Genomic DNA, 22,529 nt, shown 5'->3' on the forward strand with positions numbered 1-22,529 from the left:
CTTTCATTGACAGTTGCATTTGGTATATGTACTGACTTATAATGAGAGAACTCAATGCCAATAAGCAGGGAGTTGGCTGTGAAAGCCAAATATTCAAAGTTAGAGAACAGTGAAATATTTGGGATTCGTACAGATAAAGCATTTTAATCTGCTAAAGGGAGAAGATGTGATTGGAATTTATGTATTTATTAAGTAAACTAAAACTGTGTTGCATTAGCATGCTTCCAAATCCAATAGTTCTGTAAATATTTATATGACACAACCTCAAAGCTGAGCCACACTACTTCTACTTTCCAGCAACTGCCATTTGAGCATGTGAGAATTGCATTGCTTACTGATAATAATGACATACATTTGGACTGGTAATTCCCCTAAAAAATGATAATGGAAAGCATAACATATAGAAATGCTACCAAAATACAATCTATTTGTACCATACAAGCGAGGAAGAACAGCAGGTAATTGTCATGCTTTGCCCGCACCACTAGAAATGTATATATTGGTCATAAAGTGTCTGCTTTAGTGAATCATAACACAAGGGATAAGCATTCTGTCTAATTAATATAAACTTTCCCTATGGGACAAGGCACACAGGCAGCATTGATTAAAATACATACTATTTGCCGGCGCCCATTTTTTTTGACATCGGCGGCCGTTTTTGATGCTGGCATCCGTTTTTTTTTCGACGTCGGCGAATAAATTTGCCCATCACTACTTCAGAGTAGTTCTCTGTAAGGTTAGTGCACATGGGCAGATTAGTCGCCAAGAGATAAATCTCTGCTACTGCGGGCGACTATTATTTTTTATAGTTTTTCCAAAATTTAAGTCTAAAGTTTATTCTTCCTGTCCCTGGGGTGTCAGTCTGGCAGTTCAGTAATCCGCATGCAGATTCTAAACTGTCACATGTAATTGTAGCAATTGTTACAATTTGCTACATTTAATTGATCCATTCCTCAGGTGCCTCTGTGGAATATTAGCAACTGTTGTATCAATTCTAACAGCTTCCTTTGGTGACACTTAAGGATTCTGCTCAGCAGGGGCAAAAATAACAAATATATCAACTAATGCATCAATATAGAACAGTTACAGAGTCGGAGACCCTCTCCACAGCTGCTTCAAAAAGACAAGTAGGTAAAATATTAACCTTTAATCTTCAGTATTAGAAAAAATGTTGCCTCACAACGAACTTTTGGCAATTTTAGAAAACAAAGTGAATCGAATGCCATCCCACCAGCAATTCACATTCTTGCCGATGGGAAGGCATTTCGGGGAGATTAATCAACCCGCAACAGGTTTATCGATTGGCAACTAATCACCACCAGTCTAAGGGTGAACACACAGAGCTACTAGTAGCAGCTATTTCACGGCTTCAAAATGCCAGAAATTACCCTGCCATAGACAATACTAATAATTGTCTCTGCTAAAACACACATAAGGGCAGATTTACTAAATGGCCAAGTGACTAACGCTTGCGACATTTCACCAGAAATCCCATCCGCAGGGACATCTCCAATTTACTAACAGGTGTAGGTAACAAAACGCTAGTGAACGGGATCATCGCTAGCATTCATTCGCACTCTATCACCAGACGACTTTTAATTCCTGCGAATGGAATTTTACTGAAAGTTACGTTTTCGCTAGAGTTGACTTTGCCACCTCAGACCAGGCAAACTGCTAAAATGAAGCTAGGTCTTCCTTATGTCAATTACATCAACTCCTGTCTGCCGGAAATGCATTACATTTGTAAAAACACTGGCAACATTTTCTTTTTTTAAGCGGGATTGCCTGCAAATGTCCTCACTTTTAAACTTTTTTGGGTTAATATTTATCCCCAGACATTTTAGGGGCATGGAACATTAATTTTAGGGTGGGCTCATGTGTAGGGCATTATAGGAACTCTTTTGTCTTTATTCAGGTTCCTTGGACATTTGTAATAAAAAGTGGCCACTTCAAGCATTTGCATCTCTAAATAAAGACGTCCATATGACTTTAATGTACACGCCATATTCAAATTGACCTAAGCGTAAGAGGACTAATGAAATTTTGCTAGGCATAAGCGATCACTGGTGTAATATCACTTTGAAACGCTAGCACTGCCGAAGTAACGCTAGTGAAAAGCACGCAGGACGCAACTTCAAATTTTAGTGAATTAGCGTAGTGGTAACAAATTTTTGCCTGGCGAATTGTGCAAAGCGGTCACTGTCAACAATTCGCCCTTTAGAGAATCTGCCCCATAGAGTCAACTATCAGTAAATTATCATAAGTGTCTATTATTGTAGCTGTGACAATGAACTGCTTCTATATATCGGAAAAAAAAGTACCAGCAGCACAGCACACTGAAATAAGTTGAAGTAGTGCACAAAATAATCTTATTAAGCCCACATCATACAAAACAAGGCAACATTTCCGGCTTAATAAAAAAAATTTGTGCACTACTTCAACTTATTTCAGTGTGCTGCTCAGGCCCGGACTGGCAATCTGTGGGTTTTGGCAAATGCCAGAGGGGCTGCTATAGGGTCCCATAGAAAGTCAGTATTTATTGAGCTGGTGGGGGCTGTTTGGGCCTCTGTGTGGGCTGATTGGGCCTCTGTGTACCTGAAATGCCAGGGCCTATTTTAATTCTCAGTCTGGACCTGGCACTGCTGCTGGTACTTTTTTCGATATATGGATATGGCCCTGTGGCAGGAGTTGGTCCTTCAGTACAGCCCCTGATGCTACAAAAGGGTTTTTCTTGGAGATGAGCACTGCTCCGCCCATGATGCCTTATGGGAGAATCAAAACTCTCATTTTTGGTTTCTAGGCAGTGCTGTGTGTATGGCATGAGACAAGTAAATACCTTCTGATCCCAGAAGGCATTACTTTGCAGCTTTTTGGCTCCTTTCAGCCTTTCTCACCATAACCAGATTTGGTTCCCCATTTTGCTACTCTCCAAGTCCTACCTCTCAGAAGCCATATTCTGATATCTTGCACTGATGAGATCTAACAAGATCGAAACAGGCTGTCTGTAAGTTTGGATATATGGCTCTGAACCATTAGGCTGTATCTGTGCTATAAACCAGCGGTTCTGGATGCATAGTTGGCCAAAGGGACATAAAGGAGTGATTTGCATGTCTCCACCCATGATGCCTTATGGGAGAATCAAAACTCTAATTTTTGGTATCTAGGCAGTGCTGTGTGTGTATGGCATGAGATAAGAAGGCATCCAGAAGGCATCACTTCACAATAGTAATAATGCTTTCACCCTAATGGGCTTTGTGTCTGGGGCAGAGAGCCATGAAGTCTTCAGAAACAAATGATGTGTGTGGCTGAAGGAATGCTAAAGAGTCACTTTTCATTGCTGGGGTATTGTCAGTGTAAAAAAAAAACAAATAGATAAGTGAAGGCTTTTACCAAGATCGCTAGCAGTACAGCTTACGGCAATGAGCTTTTCAATGAGATTAGCAGTGACATATTGACAGCTGACCTACTGGCCTCACTCTGTACCTGCCGTCTCTGAATATTCTGCTTACCCTGCTAAGTGCAGCCCACTACTCTCTATCAACACACCCTGGCCCAAAGAAGAGGAATCAGAATTAAAAAAAACTCCCTATCTAGAGATGCTGTAACATTTCCATGTAACATACCCAAAGCAGATACAGCCGAGCTACAAAACAGCTGCACATAGATCTCTTTGATACAAAATGAAATTAAACTTGATATTTTGATACCAGCAAACCAGCTTCCACTTGCTTGCATGTTTAATCTCCCCGCTGACCCATACTGTTCATTCAGGTAGCTTTATTACTACACTAGGTCAATGACAGTTACCAAGTCATGTCACTATTGTCATTAAAGGGATACTGTCATGGGAAAACATGTTTCTTTAAAAATGCATCAGTTAATAGTGCTGCTCCAGCAAAAATCTGCACTGAAATCCATTTCTCAAAAGAGCAAACAGATTTTTTTATATTTCATTTTGAAAAAAAGTCTTTATTTCTGCTGAACAACTGAAATGGGAAAAAGTGTATGAAAAGTAAACAACACCTTTAAAGACAGGACAAAACATGAAATATAAAACGTTCTGGTAAAGCTGATTATTAAACTATTAGAAAAATGTACAGTGATTCTGTGTTTTTGTTTAAGAACAGAAAGATTAAAGTGCAGTGTTGCTTTAACATCAATGAGAGGTCACCAGCTGGGTTAGCCTTGCAGCAACATCACATCATTGTTACACATTAGGTATCATGAGTGGGGGAAAAAAAACCCACATTCAAAAAGATTCACTTTGAAAGATGACATTAACTATTCTGCTTGATGAAAATTAACAGTCAAAGTGGACCCATCCTCCAAAGCACTAGAATTAAAAGTAGATACTGGGAAAAAAACATCTGTGGAGTTTTCTTTGGTAACTATTTTTCTCCTTTAATCTATTAGCTCTACACTGTTTGCCAATATGTTGGGGAAAAGGTGAAAACACCATTTTTTCATAGAAAAAAACAATTTTTTGGGGATTTATTAAACCCAGAGGGTGTTAAAAGTCAGACTAAAAAAAGACTCCAAAGTCAATGGGAGTTGTCCCGAAGTCATCCGGATCTGCACTGGGTTTCGTGCAATAATCCAAAGATTTAGTTGTTTTTAGGCGTCAGATCCAAAAAAGTCGTAGTTTTTCGTGAAACCTGAAAAATTTGTTATGATTTTATCGAGATTTCAGAGTCAAATTCAGAAAATTCTGAGAAATTTTTGGATTTTGATAAATAAACCCCTTTAAAGTTGAGGTCGTTTTTTCTAGGGATGCACCGAATCTAAGATTCCTTCTGCCCGGCCAAACCGAATCCTAATTTGCATATGTAAACTAGGGGGGAGAGGAAAATCGTGTGACTTTTTGTCACAAAACAAGGAAGTAAAAAACGTTTTCCCCTTCCCAACCCTAATTTGCATATGCAAACTAGGATTCGGATTTGATTCGGCCGAATCTTTCACAAAGGATTCGGGGGTTCGGCCGAATCCGAAATAGTGGATTCGGTGCATCCCTAATTTTTTCAGGAAAAGATCCACTTGTGAGGGGACATCATAACGCTTTACAAATACGTTGAAGGGCATTTTCACAAAGAAATGAACAAAAGAAACAGGAGGAAAGGCATTTTCACCTCAAGCTACACAATTTGTTCTTCATCATAGGGTCCTGAGGCAGTGCAATGATGTGTGATGGCAGATTCCCTTAATGGTTCTGACAAAGAATTGGCTGTCCCGATCGACAGTAATATTCAGCGTTACACCTAGTTTATATATGCATGAACTTGTCCAGTCGCGTATAATTAAAATACATTCAGTAAACTGATGGAAAACAACATTTTGTCACTCGCAGTTGGATAAACAAAGAAAACCATGAGAAATAAAAATGAAGATACAAAAAGGCTAGTAGTATTGTGTAGATGTACAGTTGATCCTTTTCAGAATCTGAACTAATATGCTGATCTTTTAAAGTGTTTAATTTAATGTGAACAGGGGGTGTCCTTTGGCATAAGTGCTGCGCTTCTGCACAGGCCCAGTCTGGCAATCTGTAAATTCTAGCAAATGCCAGAGGGGCTGCTGTAAGATGCCATAGACAATCACTGTGGAGTGGGCTGGTAAGGGACTGGTTGGGCCTCTGTGTACTTTAAATTCCAGGGCCTGTTTTGACTCCCAGTCCAGACCAGTGAATCTGCAGCAGAGTGTGCAGTGCCCCCACACCACATCACTGTGTCCAACTTTACTGCACCCCTGTTGTGGTAAAAGAACATCACTTCCTTGCCTAGGTTATATGTCAGTGAGCAGGAGAATGTTGGATGAATATGTCGGGTGCAGTGGCAGTCATGTGGTTGATGAGGGGGCATTAGCCCTGAAGCTGATACGGGGGTGCATTAATTTCCCATTTAATAGACTATTAATATTTAAAACTAAATCATTTGCCATAATGCAAGTGCCATAAGCACACTGTCTAGGGATCAATAAGAGCAGACTCGGCTGCCCATCTACGATAAATCCCCAAAGGCCAATGAACTTTGAAAGCTAATGGCAGAGGAGGACTAAGCCCTATGATGAAAACCAATGCTCAGGTCAGGAGACCTTTATTTTAGGTAATGCTCTTATGCCGGGAGGCTTTAGCATTTGATATTATTACCAGAGGTAAATAGTTAGGGACCGCCATATGGGTTTTACCTTGAAGTGGTATGGTGGCGTATCAATCTTATGATCTTAATTTTGTAACGAAAAAACCCCTGTCTTTGTAAATACATGCATCTGCATAGATTACTTATATGACAGGGGACCAGGGAATGTGCATCGATCAATTTATCTTCTTTTTCTCTATGTCTGTAGTTAATTTGGCCAGATCAGTAGCACTTCCATTGTATTTTAGTACATTTTTATTTATCCATGGAGTGCTCCCACAACCTTTCCTTTTTGCAACTAGGAAAATTGGTATTCAAGCTTGGTTACACTGTTTTTGTGCAGCTGTTGCAATGACAAGTTCTAGTGCTGACTTAGGTTAGGTTCCCATTGGCAACATCTTGCTGTAACAACGAATCAACGCAAGATGAGCTTCAATGTTATGTCTTTGTAGCGAATAGAATTTTTTTTTATAACGGAAGTGATATGATGTTATTTCTACACGGGTTTCTTCTCTGCAATGTTTTACTTGCTTTAAGGGGTTGTTCTTTAAAGCGATTCTGACACGTTCTTATAAAGATCATAAGAACGTGTCAGCATGAAGAAAATGCAGCAAGGAATATTTCCCCTTCAAAGCCACCCAGCACTTGTTGCTCACACTACTGACTGATGTTCCAGGTCGCTTCACTAACGCAGGGCTGGGAGCAGAGCGATCCTTCCATAGGCTGAAGTCCTGTATTGATTCGTAATCAGCCCACAGAAGGATCGCGCCGCCCCCAGCCCTGCGTGAGTGAAGCAACCTGGAAGATGTACGAAACAGTTGAGGAGATCTTTTAGGGGGGTCGGAGGGTCGGTGAGTGCGGGTTTGCGTGGGGGGCTTTGAGGAGAAATATTTCTTGTGCAGCATTTACTTCATACTAACATGTTATGATTTTTATAGGAAAGTGTCAGTATCACTTTAAGTTAACTTTTAGTACATTATAGAATGGGCAATTCTAAGCAACTTTTAATTTATTCTACATAACTTATTCCATCAATTTTTAATTTATTCTATATAATTTATTCCAACAACTTTTAATTTATTCTATATTGTTTTTTTTTTAATCATTTCATTTTTTAAATGTGATATGGAAAATCAAAATGTCCAGAATTACCTGTCACGAAGTTGGGGCCAGTTAGTAATAGCATTTTAAACTATCCACTTTGAACACTTTTGTAGCCCCGTCGCCCCAGCTCAGACTCGCCCTTTAGAAAGCTCTGACTGTGGTCACGTATAAGTTTAGTTATACATTCCATGTAGAGCTGATGTGTGTACAACAGGAGCTCTGGGATATGCAAAGAGCAATTCTTTAGTCATACATCTCTGGACTAAGAGGGTACAGACTTCTCAGTTAACAAAGAAAATACTGTATCGGTGGCAGTGTGAAATGGCCAAGTCAGCTCAGTATGCGCTTCCTGCAGTCTACACTACTTTCTTTTTCTACCCACTGCAAAGTAATCCAGAACAAACATCTACGCCACGCAAAGGACACTGACCCACTGTATGTGCTAATACAAACACTACTCACTTCCATAATCAGATGGGGAAGGGAAAAAGTAAATTGGTTCTGTGACCTTATAACTGCGCAGAACTAAATAAAAAAATCCCAGAACCCATCTAAATCAATATACAAAAACTCATTCACAAAGATGCCCAAACCCCAATACCAATCAAGCAATTAGCCAAAGTGCCAGATTTTGTCATTTCCCAATTAATGACATCAACACAGGGGTTCAATTAAATTCTGTCCAATGTACAACACTGATTAGGAGATCATTGCCAACTAATAATGAGTTGGTTACAACAAAAAAATATAATTCTGAACCAAAGCTACAAGCCTGCTAGCTACAATCAGACATCTATTGCCCCAGACCTGTAAGTACAACCACACAAAACATGGTCATGGAGGGGCAAACAAGTAGAAAGCTTAAAGGAGAAATAAACCTTATAAATTAATATGGCTAGAAATTACATTTTATATACTGAACTTATTGGACCACAATCTCCCATCTTTATAGAAGTAATGATTCAGGCCTTCAAAATTGTCACAGTAGTTTCCCATTTTGGTTTTTTCTAGAAGTGTCTGTGACACGCACATGCTCTGTGAGAAGCTAAGCTTAGGGGTCGTTACAAAATATCAAGCAGAAAATTAGGTTTCTTGTCATACAAAAGCTGTTGCAAAAGGGCTGGTTATTATGTTCTGATGCTAATTGTGCCAGGTTCTTTGCTACCATTTACCAATAATCTGAATTATTTACTATTCAGCCATATATATATATATATATATATATATATATATATATATATATATATATATATATATATATATATATGGTACGTGTGCTGGTTCAAAACAATCTATGTGATTGTTTTGAACCAGCACACGGGCATTGGATCCTTCGCCGTGTGCACCAGCCACAAAGTATATATATATATATATATATATATATATATATATATATATATATATATATATATATATATATATATATATATATATATATATATATATATATATATATATATATATATATATATGTAGGGATGTGAAAATCTTAGACACCCTTACACTTTACAGACAGGCACATCCCTAGTAATATGGACACCTTAGTGGGTCCTTATGGGGACCTTGTGCTTATGTAACCCCTGCAGTTCACACAGTGTACTCTAGAGGCACTGTGCCAGAGTATAAAAGGTTTAGGAACCATGTGCTCTGGGTCCATTGCTTTAGCCCAACCAAGCAGGCTGGAAGGGAATGGGTGATGCTGACCCTAGGCGCTTTGGCCCTAGTAATTAGACAGCTATACTCGTTTTATAGATCGCTCTAGGAGTGATAGAGAGGTTAAATAGTTGAGCAGCTCAAGGCTCCGCCGAGGAGATTAGAGGGATTAAGATCCCAGGGTATTACTGACCCAGAGTAAGGAACCAATTGTTGAGATAGGGATGTCAGGAGTTCCCCTAGTCTGCCACTTGACGATATCCTGAAAACTGGGCAATACCCATCACATGCTGTCAACTTACTCTCTGCTGTATATTCCCTAGCCCGTGGGGATTCAGCCTATACGTGCTGTGAGTATATGCTTCCTTTATGCTGCTGTGTATGTTCTATACTCCATTGTGGATCAATGTGCTAAATGATCTATGTTCTCTTGTTCAATAAATATTGTTCTTGGTTCAACTGTTAAAGAACTACTGGCGCCCATCATTGTGCTATTGCATCAGGTTACAGTTACACTACACCCTTGCCTCCACCTTGCTGCGAGGGCTTACCCCTGAGAAAGAGAGCTCATCGGTGGTCTCAGCCCACCAAGGAAAGTAGAGTAAACGGCCCTAGCACAAGTCAGTTTACTATAGCGCTACATATATATATATATATATATATATATATATATATATATATATATATATATATATATATCATATATGGGCACATTTTCTAAGCTCGAGTGAAGGATTTGAATGAAAAAAACTTAGAATTTCGAAGGCTACTTCGACCATCGAATTGGCAACTTCGACCTTTGACTACGACTTCGAAATGAACGATTCGAACTAAAAATCGTTCGACTATTCGATAGTCGAAGTACTGTCTCTTTAAAAAAAACTTCGACTACCTACTTAAACCTACCGAGCATCAATGTTACCCTATGGGGACCTTTCCCATAAGCTTTCTAAGCATTTTTTGATTGAAGGAAAATCGTTCGATCGATGGGTTAATTAACCCTCGATATTCGACCAATAGTAAATGTGCCCCAAACAGTATATTGTTTTTCAGTCCCTAAGCTCAGTAAGTGACAGCAGTACAGAACATGTGCAGTGAATCAGCAGAAAAGAAGATGGGGAGCTACTGGGGCATCTTTGGAGACACAGATCTTTACTGCTAAAGGACTGTGATTGCCTTCGGCTGGTACAGAAGCCCAAAACATAATGAATAAATGCATATATGCAGGGCCTAATAACTGCCCTGACCAGAATGAGCAAGATTTATTTGCATTTTAATACTTTCTTCAGGTCGACCTACCCCCCAGTGTTGGCAGAATCACACCAAAAAAGCCAGTGCTAAAAGCTGCTCACAGGGACATGTAAACACAGTACTCCAAGTCAAAGTAAAATGTGAATTAAATAAACTCCTCAACTGGAGACACAAGCCCTGCTCACTTGGATGGCCTTTTCCTGCCTAATGACCGCAGTGTGATCACAGAGCAGTCTTACTAGCCAAGAAGCTCAGTAGGAGGGCCCACTTATTCACTAACCCTTACAGTTCTGCATAAATATGAGCAAATGGTTTGTATATACTGACCTATGAGTGCACATGGCCCGCACCAAAAGCAAGGTGCTTCAATCTGTTATATCACCCAACATTCCCATGGATATTCTCATTTTTTTAGTCCCTATAGATGTGGAATAATTATAGCCCCCTTAAACAATTAGACCCCAATAAAAATCCTATAAAAAAACACACTGCTTTTAGTACCTGCTATGAGTTACTATACTGTTACAAGTTTGCACTAATGTTAGTGTCCTATTTCTTATCCTTGCCTCCCCAGACATGGTGAGACTTCCAGCAATCTTCAACAACATATCTTCAAGGGGTAAAGAATTCTGTGTGTTATAGTCCAACAATAAGAAACACAAGTGAAACACCATTCTGCTTTTAATGTTTTTTTTGTTGTTGTTGTTGTGTTTTGTAAGTAAACCACAAATTCACACTAGAAGCTGATGGCATTACATGGAAACAGATTTGGTATCTTTACCACTATCCTTAAAAGGGTTGTACACCTTTAAATTAACTTTTAGCATAATGTATAGCATGATATTCTGAGACAATTTGCAACTGGTATTCATTGTGCATTATTTGTGAGTTTTAAATTATTTAGCTTTTTATTCAACAGCTCTCCAGTTTATACCTTAAACATTCGGGTTGCTATGGTCCAAATGATCCCGGCAACCATGCATTGATTTGAATGAATGGCTGAAATATAACAAGGAGAGGTCCTGAATAGAAAGCTGACTAATAAAAAGTAGCAATAACAAAAGATTTGTAGCCATACAATGACTCACATTTGAGTCAGAAGAAGAAGTCAAATAATTTAAAACCTATAAAAAAAGAAATAACAATAACCAACTGAAAAGTTGCTTAGAATTGGTCATTCTATAACCTATTAAAAGTTAACTTAAAGGTGAACTACCACTTTGATCAATAGGTTCTACCAGCTGAAGGGTTACATACAAGAGGCTCATACCGTGAAGTGTTGCAATTGGTTTATAAGAGTACTGTGATATCTTTTAAAGGGATATCTGAATTCAGCCAGAATTCTTGCACTGCATTGGAATGTGCAAAGTAAATAAAGTCTGGCATGTGAAGCACTGAGCAGACATCGGGTGGGATTCTCAATGAATCATTGTCTGAACACCTTAGGAATACATGAAACACAAACCCTGGATTATTTGTTCATAACATGAGCGATCTCCATCAGGGGAATCAGCTACCCAGTGGCTCCTGCACATCTGTAAGCAGTGAGTTTGTCCAGCCTAAAGCCCCCCTTCAGCTCCTGCTGAACTGCAAAGCTCAGGCTTTGGTTATAAGGAGTTTGCTGGGAGCTAAAGTACAACAATACATTATAATGCCCTGTATTCTAGTAGAACTCATTAAACACGTTAAGATAAAGGGTGCAACTGAGAAGTAAATATAAGAAAGTAAATATAAAGGATTGAGCCAAGAGAGAACAGTTAGGGGTAACTATATAACAGCCCCAAAGCAGAGCGGGTAATGTAGAAAACTAAACATATAGAAAACTCCCCCACCCCAAGTACAGTTGGTCTGATTCCCCTGTATGAACCGTCAGTGATTCCCTTGCAGCTGCTCCATACAGAACATGATCATCTCTCTCTATGCAGCTGCTTTCTGCACATGGCTCTCAGTTCTGCTGCTCCCTGGGAACGCTCATAGTGGACAATTCACAGTTAAAGAGGCTGTTCACTTTTCAATGCTTTATTCATTTAAGTTGGTTTCAGATTCACCAGAAATAAAGACTTTTTCTAATTATTTTCTATTTGAGACCGTTTGTGTATTGAAGTGTAAAGTTTCATTTTTCATCCTAAAGCATCACTGGGAGGGGTGGGGGTCACCGACTCTTTAACTTTTCTAAAGGTGGCCATACACGGGCCGATAAAAGATGCCGACAGACTGAGTTGGCAGCTTATTGGCCCATGTATGGGGCCCTCCGATGGGCTTCCCTGATCAATATCTGGCGATCGGGCAGGGCTTAAAATCCCGTTGCATCGTGGACCGCATCTGTTCGTTGATGTGGTCATGCGATCCGACCGCCTGTACTGCCGCATTATGATCGATCGTTGAGAGATTTGCTTGTTTGGTAACATCGCCAAACGAACGGATCTCTCAGTGTATGGCCGCCTTAAATGGATACAATTAATGGATACATTTTTTATCTTTGTCCCTGCTTAGCAGAATCCCTGAGTTTCATTAAAGGCTGCTGTTAAAATTGATACAATAGTTGCTAATATTCCACTGATACTGCTGAGAAATGTGTCAACTAATTGTATCAACTAATTGTAGCAAATTGCCACAGTTCAGAATCTGCTCCTGGATCACTGAGCTGCCAGATTCAAACACCAGAGACAGGAACATTAAACTTTAAACTTAAATTTTGGAAAAACGGTAAAAAAAAAGATAATAAAAGATGGAAGGCAATTGGAAAAAAGTATTTTTTTATGGTGAAAAATCTGAAAACAACTGAACTAAAAAAGTGTTTGGAAGCTGAACAAGCCCTTAGCAAGGATCTGCTTACCTGGGGAAATCGGTGTGAGATCAGCTGCAGGCTCAGAGGTTGTCACACGATGAGAGAAGAAGATAAGAGAAAAGGAATAAAGCAATAAAAGAGGTGATGGCACAGAGCCCCGAGGCATGTTCTCTGCTATCCCAGAGTCAGAGGAGCAGCAGGAGCAGCAGCTGGAAGTGAATGAGGTCTGACTATTCAGTAACACAGGCAGGAGCCCAGAGTTGGGGATATCAGGCTCCTCCCACTGTGTATCGGACAGCAGCCTCACATGGGAAGAAGGGGGGCTGGGAACCTATGGACACTGCCCGCCAATAAAATATACTCAGTGTCCCTCACAATAACGCTCAAGAATGGAAAAAACATTTAGTAAACATCAGACCAATTGCCTTCATTGCCTGACCCGTATAAAAGTAACATCAGAATGGGTGTGAGGCAGTGGGACTCGGTTTCATCACATATTTATACAGAATATTCAGTTGATTTGAAAGAAATTCAACTGTTTTATGAATCAGACTAATGATTATTATTATTATTAACATGTATTTATAGAGCACTAATATATTTTGCATCGCTGATGCCACAAGGCACGAGGCTATGTAATATTGTTCTTCACTTTACCAATAAAATCAAGGGGACAAATTCCTCTCAGGAATAAAATGTGGATTAAAATGTTGTGGAGAATTAGCGGCATTTGGCTTTGGCAGAATTCTATCGGTGTAACATCATCATCTTTACAATGAAATGGTGCCCCAGGCACTCAGATTGCTCCCAAAAAGCATTCCAGCAACATCTCATAATAGTTTGACCCCTGGGGCACCAACGGGGAAATGCACAGCTTATGTTTGATTTCAAGAGTAAAATAAAAGCTTAATGTCACTTTAAGAGTGGTGGCAGATGTGCAGATTCGGGAAGAAATCTCCTCTTCTTCGGGCGACTAATCTCCCCGAAAAGCCCTCCCGCCAGTAAGAATGTGAACTGCCAGTGGGATGGCATACGAAACGCTCCGGTTTTCCCAAGTTTCCTTGTAAGGCAACTTCGGGCAACTTCAGAAAACGAAGCGATCCGAATAGCATCCAGCTGGTGATTCACATTCTTGCCGGCTTTTTCGGGGAGATTAGTCACCCCGAAGAAGAGGAGATTTGTCACTGAGCGACTAATCTCCACTGAATAAGAATATCTGCCACCACCCTAAAGGAAGAAAAAGCCAAAATGGCACATGAACTTGTATATTCTGTATATTTAGACCAACTTTTAAATTGGTCCTCATTATTTATTTTTTATAGTTTTTTAATGACTTGCTTTCTTCTTCTGACTCTATCCAGCTTTCAAACGGGGGTCACTGCCCCCATCTAAAAACGAATGCTCTGTAAATTACAAATGTATTGTTATTGCTACTTTTTATTACTCACCTTTCTATTCAGACCCTCTCCTGTTTATATTCCTGTCTCTTATTTAAATAAATTTATGGTTGCTAGGGTAATTTTGACCCTAGCAACCAGAGTGCTGAAATTGCAAACTGGAGAGCTGCTGAATAAAAAGCTAAATAATTAAAAAAAACAACAAATAAAAAATGAAAACCAATTGCAAATTGTCTTAGACTATCACTCTCTACTTTATACTGAGGCCCATTTACTAGTGGTCGTATATCGAGGGTTAATTAACCCTCGATATTCGACCTTCAAAGTAAAATCCTTCCACTTCGAATATTGAAGTTGAAGGATTTACCGCAATTTACCGAAATTCCTGCGATCGAACGAAAAATCGTTCGATCGAATGATTAAATCCTTCGAATCGAACTATTCGAAGGATTGTAATCCATCGATCTAACGATTTTCCTTCTATCCCAAATTGGTAGGGAAGCCTATGGGGACCTTCCCCATAGGCTAACATTGGTGCTCGGTAGGTTTTAGGTGGCGAAGTAGGTGGTCAAAGTTTTTTTTAAAGAGACAGTACTTCGACTATCGAATGGTCGAATAGTCGAACGATTTTTAGTTCGAATCGTTCGATTCGTAGTCGAAGACGTAGTCGAAGGTCGAAGTAGCCAATTCGATGGTGGAAGTAGCCAAAAAAAACTTCGAAATTCGAAGTATTTTTTATTCTAATCCTTCACTCGAGTTAAGTAAATGTGCCTCTAAAAGTTATCTCAAAGGTGACCAACCCCTTTATGTAGGGCTCAGAGCAAGACAGATTCCATTGGGTTCCACTGATTATAAATTAGCATGATCCAACCCTTCAGCTATCAGTGGGTGCTGGGAATTGAATTTCAACTACAGCCGAAAGGCCATAGGTAGGACTGAAAGTCAGGGGATAAAACAACAGCTAAAAGGTGAGCAACAGTAATTAGTTCCATTGGCTATCTTGGTTCACTGACACCTATTTTCCCATCATAGGGATTAATTACATTTTTATTATTAAAACCTACTGCTCCCTGCAAGTCAGGGGACCCTGGGCAGTCACCTCTATTCGGAGCCCACAAATCAGTTGTGAATATAATAAGAATGTTGTAAAATATGTGCTGTTGATTCCTACAAGCCATTTGCTTGGAACTACCCATTAGCATTGTGGGGTTAAATTGTAGTTATAATATTAGTATAGTGAGTGCTGAGCCTTCAAATCAATTTAGATATCATCTGTATGTGTATAAAGGAAGATACAGCTGCTTGAACAACACAGGGTGCTAAGCAGGGGATCTAAAAGGCAGTGGTTTCACTTCTGAGTGTGAAAATGGGCCTTGTTACTCACTGTAGTGCAACTCTCACCTCTGTGGGAAATGTTTGCTGAGGGAACTTCCAGCTGCAGAAAATGCAAATGTCTGTATACAATGAATTAGCACTGACAGTGCAGTGACTCTCCTGGCAGCCCCAGGGATCAGTTTTAACCCCGGCCATACTTCCCAGCTGCGAGGATGACCCCCTCAATGATTTATATGAATAGGGTTGTCCAGGTGCTGCTGTTGGACAATATATAATATTGGTCAGAAAGCTGACAGTATATGGGACCTGATGGTGATGGTGGCTAGGGATGTCGCGGACTGTTCTGCGGCGAACTTGTTCGCGCGAACATCGGCTGTTCGCGTCCGCCGCAAGTTCGCGAACGTCGCGCGACGTTCGCCAATAGGCGTTCGCGTCAAAATCGTTCGACCATTCGACCATTCGGTCGCTAAAATCGAACGAATTTCGTTCGATTCGAACGAAAATCATTCGATCGAACGATTAAAATCCTTCGATCGTTCGAAGGTTTGCTACATCCCTAATGGTGGCACTGATTGATACAAATTCTCAGAATAGTGTGCAGAATAGTTCATCTTTCTGCTATAGAAATATTGCTCTGGATCCCTTTATCTCATTGTTACTTCTGTGCCACTGGCAGAAGGCTTTAGGTGGAAAGAAAACTACAAATATTTATAGTGTTGCCTTTTTATACACACAGTCCCACAAGTTCCTCCCGAGAGGTTATTTTTTGCCCTGGTACAGACACGTCTGTGCTTCCAGAACTTTATAGGAGTTTTCCACATTCTTTGTTCTTCCAACATCTACTCTGTTAGAGCCCATAATTCACAAGCCCCAAAATAGCAAAGTATATAAAAAGACACGTTAGTATGTATATTTATTTATTTAGCACTACATGAGCATGCAGCATTGCACAGAAGAGAAAAACATGGCAAATCTTTTTGCTCAACCTAGTACAGTTATGGAACCTGTTATCTAGAATGCTCGGGACTTGGGCCTTTCCGGATAATGGATCTTTCTGTAATTTGGATCTTCATACCTTAAATCTACTAGAAAATCATTAATTAAATTAAATTAAACCCAATAGGCTGGTTTTGCTTATATCAGGATTATTCATATCTTTGTTCCAAAAGTCTATAGGCGTCAAAAAAATTTTGTCGCACGGCGACATACAAGTCTATGGGAGTCATTTTTTTGGCGAAACGAGGCGAAAAAATTTGCCCATCCCTATTACAGAGAAAAGGAAATGTTTTTTTTACAATTTTGGATTATTTGGATAAAATGGAGTCTATGGGACACAGCCCTTCTGTAATTTAGAGCTTTCTGTATAATGGGTTTCCAGATAACGGATCTCATACCTGTAACAACCTGTCCATTGTTGAATTTTAAGCTTCTCTGTTTGAAAAATCAATAAACAGATTGGATAAAATATTGCAAATAGGGTTTCCTACAATAATAAAGTACAAATAAATATGAAATACAGTTCCACTTAAAGGAGAAGGAAAGCTACGGAGGCATTTTCTTGGCAATAGATTAGCTGCAATAGTGCAAGCTAGAATGCTATATTTATTCTATAGAATGTTTTATCATACCTGAGTAAAAAGCTCTAGAAACTCTCTGTTTGTTTAGGATAGGAGCTGCAGTATTAACGTGGTGTGACATCACTTCCTGCCTGAGTCTCTCCCTGCTCTGGGCTCAGATTACAGCAGAGAAGGGAGGGAGGGAGGGGGGAAGAGGAGCAAACTGAGCATTCTCTTGCCCAGGGCAATGAGGTTTAAGCTGAAGGCAGGAAGTCTGATACAGAAGCCCATGTGTACACAATAGAAGAAAAGAAATGCTGTGTTTCTTTTGACAGGGGACTCAGAGCAGCATTACATTGGGGGTTTACTGGTATATTTAGATGGACCTTTCTGATAAGGCTTACTTAGTTTTAACCTTTCCTTCTCCTTTAAGTTTAAGTGTTATACAGACAATAGGAAGGATGTCCCTGCTCAGTAGTGCTCAGTTGTGTTTTTCATTTATTTATTTTTTTTCACTTCACAGTGTATCGGGACCCCAAATAATTAAGATTTTGTACCAGTATATTCACAGAAAGTCCTGTTGGTTATTTCCTCTTATTCATGTTTTTTTTATTAAAACACAACAATATGTAGGGCAGTATATTGACACAGTGCTTGGTATTAATGCTTGGGTACTATCTGTATGGAGTTTGTATGCTGTACCTATGTGCGTATGTTTTATTCTAGGTAATCCAAAAATATACAGACAGGTTTCCTGACTTCCAATAAAAGTGACAATACTATATGGGAATGTGATAGGGACTTACGCTCATATGTAATAAAATGCTCAGGATTTGCCTTGGCGCAGTAACCTATAGCATCCAATATGTTTGCTTTTCAACAGGTAACCAATAAATGTTACTAGCTGAGTACTGTAGGTGAGTCAGATCTGTGGGTATTGTAGTTGGTTCCAATTAGATCTATACGAAACATTGAACTCCAATAGGGAAAGATTTATTATAAAATATATAATCCCTCTATAATTAAATCATTCCATTAATATTTTTCAACTCACTCAAATACAGTATAGCTATAGTTTCCAAGGCAGATCAGGGGGTAGAGTCCTGCAGCGGGTCGGGTACCCACAGGTTACTCGCAAAAAGAACGTAACCTGCAGGTTATGGGTAGAACTTTCCGATGTGGGTATAGATGTGGGTTGGCAGGTAGCAGGTTTGAGCTGTGGGTCTCATCAATAGCAACTTTTACTCCTTTACACATGTTTTAAAAACTTTTTTCCTTGACCATGCCTATTTCTAATGATGTCACTTCTGGTTTAAAACGACAGACCTTTCTGTTTCTTGATGGCGGGTTGCGGATAAGGCACTTGCGAGTTGGGTAAATTGGGTAAAAATGAGGCTTGCGGGTCTGGGTCAGTAGGGGTTTCAAAAATTGTTCCATTCAGGACTCTTTCAGGAGGTGGGCTAATAATTTTGTACCCCTGGAGGGGGAGCCATAACTAAAAGCCCTGGCAATTAAGTAGTATGGGGACTCATAATTGCTATTAGTGGCCCTATCACTGAGCCTGCAAAAAAAATCAGAATGTTGAAAGCAAGATAGCTGTCAAAATATATTTTATTGAAAAAACACAAAAATCAAAACAGTTCTCAAATTTATTTAGAATACACTTTGGCTACATCATACCTGTAACCTATAATTAATTTGCGGATAAACTACCCCTTTATGATGTGAATCACAGGGTAACTGGAGAAAACTCCCAACAGCTAACAGCAAAGATTCCCCCCTGCAAATTAAAATTATAAACTAACCGGTTGCTAATGGGGGGATTTCAAAATGGTGCCAAGTTGTTCAACATTCTTTGAAAGTGGTCTGTCAGCTTCACATCACCAGTCACATTCTAAAAGCATGTGCGTGTTGGGCCTCATGCTGTCTCTGGGCCTCAGTCCATCGTGTGTGTGTGTTTTTGTAACTGCAGAAACATGAGTCGCAGAGCACGGGCACCTCAGCTCAGTACAGAAGTATGACAAGTACCAGCTAAAATTTACATCACATATTTCTGCCCTTTGCTTTGTAACTTAAGGCAGCTGTCAGAGGTGGCAGATTTTAGTCTCAGTATATAAGCTTTAAAGTGAAAAACTTGGTCTGCCCAGATCTGAAGTCAGTGTGTAATTAGTCTGATGAGTTTAACACTTCTGAATGTTTTGCAAAACGCAACCAAGGAATAACAGGAATCGCATGAATACTAAAAGAAATGGAGAGGAAGAGCTTCTGTGGGCCATTATGTGAAGCATCCCATGTTACTACTTTTATATAATAGATTCTGTCCGTAAATACTGCTTATTGTTGGTACTCTCGTACTCTCTCTAATAACTTCAATGAGAAGCATTATGAAAAGTGCCAGTACAGATGACACTTCTACGATTGCCACCTTACCAGCTCTCCTATATATGGTACCTTTTCCCCCAATTAATATAATTAGCACCACACATTTTTTTTATCAGCCAAGCCCATAAAATACCAGGCAGGTATCATAGCTGTTCCAGGTAGTTTCTTGGGTACCTTTATTGCTTGCACTTACTGCAAGGAATGATACTGAGCATTTGACTCCTTTGTTTTTACTTGCTTACACCAGTTCAGTTCTCTTTTGTATGCCAAGGTGTTCTCTAACCAGGTACCAAACCTCCCTTTCCCCTTTCTGCCAAAGTGTTGATATCCATAACCAGCCAAAAACTGCACTGATTATTCATTTGATCACTGCTAAATTGATTCCCACTAAATAAATTTGACTGCTCAGTCATGTCATATGTTTCCTTCCCCCCTCTGTGGAAAAAGAGTCTATTTTATTCCACTGATGGCATTTGCTTGGAGTTCCAGAAAATGTCCCTGAAATCACATAATAGACACAATAAATATTGTTGATACAGCAGGTCCAAAATTTGCTCACTTCCAGTAACCAAGAACAACCTATTAGTTGGTTGTTTCTAAAGGTGGCCATACACGGTTAGATAAAGCTGCCGATATCGGTCGTTTGGACCGATTTGACAGCTTATCTGCCCGTGTATGGGGGCTTCCGACGGGTCTTCCCGATCGATATCTGGCCACGATATCGATCGGGAAGGTTGGATTTTTAACCGACCGACCCGTCGGAGCCCATTGGCGCATCGAAATTCGATCGAATTACCCCTGATATAGCCATGCTGTTTAGTGGCATATCGGGGAAAGATCCGCTCGTTTGGCGATGTCGCCAAATGAGCGGATCTTTGAGTCTATGGCCACCTTAACACTTTTATGTGTGTCACATGCTGTAAAGTCTGTCTACTGTGCTGACCAAATCAAGGGGGCACAAGGGGTACTGCTGTACCGGGCCCCAGCCTAAAGAGGGGCCTGGCTGTGTCTCACATTTTGAAATAGCCGGGCCCCCATTGACAGCTCCGAAGTCGCGCCGAATGTGCCGTAGTGCCAAACCGACAAAGTCCCGAACAGCCGAAATTCCAAACAGTCGAAGTTAAAGTCTCGAAGCCGCGAAAAGACACAAAGCCACTAAAGGAGCAAAATTTGAAGTCCCGAAGCCGTGAAAAGACCCAAAGTCACAAAAGGAACCAAACTTGAAGTCACAAAGCTGTGAAAAACCCGAAGCCCAAAACCTTTTTTGTATGGGGCCCTGTGATTTCTAATGGTGGCCCTGGGTGTGAATGGGATGGTTAGAATGTTATAGAATGCCATATTCCTAGAAACTTTGCAACTGGTTTTCATTATTTATTTTTTTTATATTTTTTCAGTATTTGCCTTCTTCTTTTACATTTTTCAAGCTATCAGATGGGAATCACTGACCTCTGCAGGCAAATACGAGACTAAAATAGTACTGTTATTGTTACTTAGCTTTCTATGGTAATTAAAATGCTAGCAACCAGATAGTTGCTTATATTTCAGACCAGAGAGATGCTAAACAAAAAAGTTAATTTAAAGGTAAACTACCCCTTTAAGAGTAGAGGATTCCTTTTTTATTACAATTCTTTTATTAAGCAACAATGTCAAAAAGGTTGTGTTACATACATAAGAAATATCAGTCATGCACATGTTGCCAAAAATTTCCAAAAAAAACATTTAAAACCAAAAGTAACCAATTGTGGTGTCTTGACCCTTCTCAAGAGGGCAGTGTATGCAAAAAATATACATCCAACTTTTTTGATCACATGTACTGAATTACTACTTCATATTGATTTCAGTACTTTTCAGTTTGTCTTTCACAGTAGTGGGGGGGTACCCACTCAATGTGAACCCACGTCTGGTTCTACGTCTACCCCACAGGTCCCATATTTTGTTAAATGTCTCCAATAAATGAATTTGTATAGTGGTATCGATTTTTAAATTAGTTTTTCCCATTCTTTAAGTGTCGGTCCCCTCTGGAATTTTTACCACATTGGTATTGCCTTTTAGGCATACATACATAATATTGATAACAGTGTCTGCTGAGCTTGTATGGGAACCCGTTCCTCCATCTGATTGAGCAGCAGGACTATAGGGGACCTTAGGTAAGAGGATATATGTTCATATTCATACCATGAATCAGTTGTACGACTCTTCCCCAGAATAGTTGGATGCCAGGGCATTCCCACACAATATGAAAGAAATTGGCTGGTGAGTATGAACACTGAGGAGTCCTTTTTTTGTCTGAAATACCCACAATTGCTTCTCAAGTGAGGTTTAGTGGGTACCATGTTGTACCAGTGCAGCAGTTGGAGCCTACAGTACCTCCAGCTCTATAAGGGTGGTGGCACATGTGCAGATTCAGGGAGATTAGTCGCCCAGTGACAAATCTCCTCTTCTTCGGGCAACTATTCTCCCCAGGAATTTGAATAGCTGGCGTGATGGCATATGGATCGCTTCGGTTTTTCCAAAGTCGCCCGAAGTTTCCGAGTAAGGTAACTTCCAACGACTTTGGAAAACGCAGATATTCAAATTCACATTTTCGGGGAGAATAGTCGCTAGGGATGGGCGAATTTGTGCCGTTTAGCTTCGCCAAAAAATTCGCGAAACGGCGCCGGCGTCTCGTTTTTGACATCCTTTTTTTTCGCCGCAAATTCGCTGTGAGTTTGCGATTGGCGAATAAATTCGCCCATCACTAATAGTCGCCCAAAGAAGAGAAGATTTGTCGCTGGGCAACTAATCTTCCCCTAATCTGCACGTGTGCTACCACCCTAAGAAACAGCACCCTTGTAAAACGTCCTCTCAATTTAGTTATTAGTACTGTATTGAGACAATTTATTTTTTGTCTAGCCTTTGCTTCAGCAGGGTTCCAGTGTGCACAGCCCAAACAGAA

General features: G+C 39.9%; 1 protein-coding gene across 2 annotated transcripts in view; it reads right to left on the bottom strand.

Moving 5' to 3' along the window:
* Window positions 1-13,165, bottom strand: part of plod2.S (procollagen-lysine, 2-oxoglutarate 5-dioxygenase 2 S homeolog) — an 80,761-nt gene extending 67,596 nt beyond the window's left edge. Inside the window, exon 1 of one of the 2 annotated variants that reach the window (XM_018265790.2) lies at window positions 12,973-13,165. In XM_018265790.2, the coding sequence (XP_018121279.1) occupies window positions 12,973-13,090 (118 nt within the window). In that variant the 5' untranslated portion in view covers window positions 13,091-13,165. The remainder of the gene's footprint in view (window positions 1-12,972) is intronic. The other variant, XM_018265792.2, reaches the window with a different exon arrangement.
* Between the last annotated feature and the right edge of the window lie 9,364 nt (window positions 13,166-22,529).

The sequence above is a fragment of the Xenopus laevis genome, chromosome 5S (genome assembly GCF_017654675.1).
Source record: "Xenopus laevis strain J_2021 chromosome 5S, Xenopus_laevis_v10.1, whole genome shotgun sequence".
NCBI lineage: Eukaryota > Metazoa > Chordata > Amphibia > Anura > Pipidae > Xenopus > Xenopus laevis.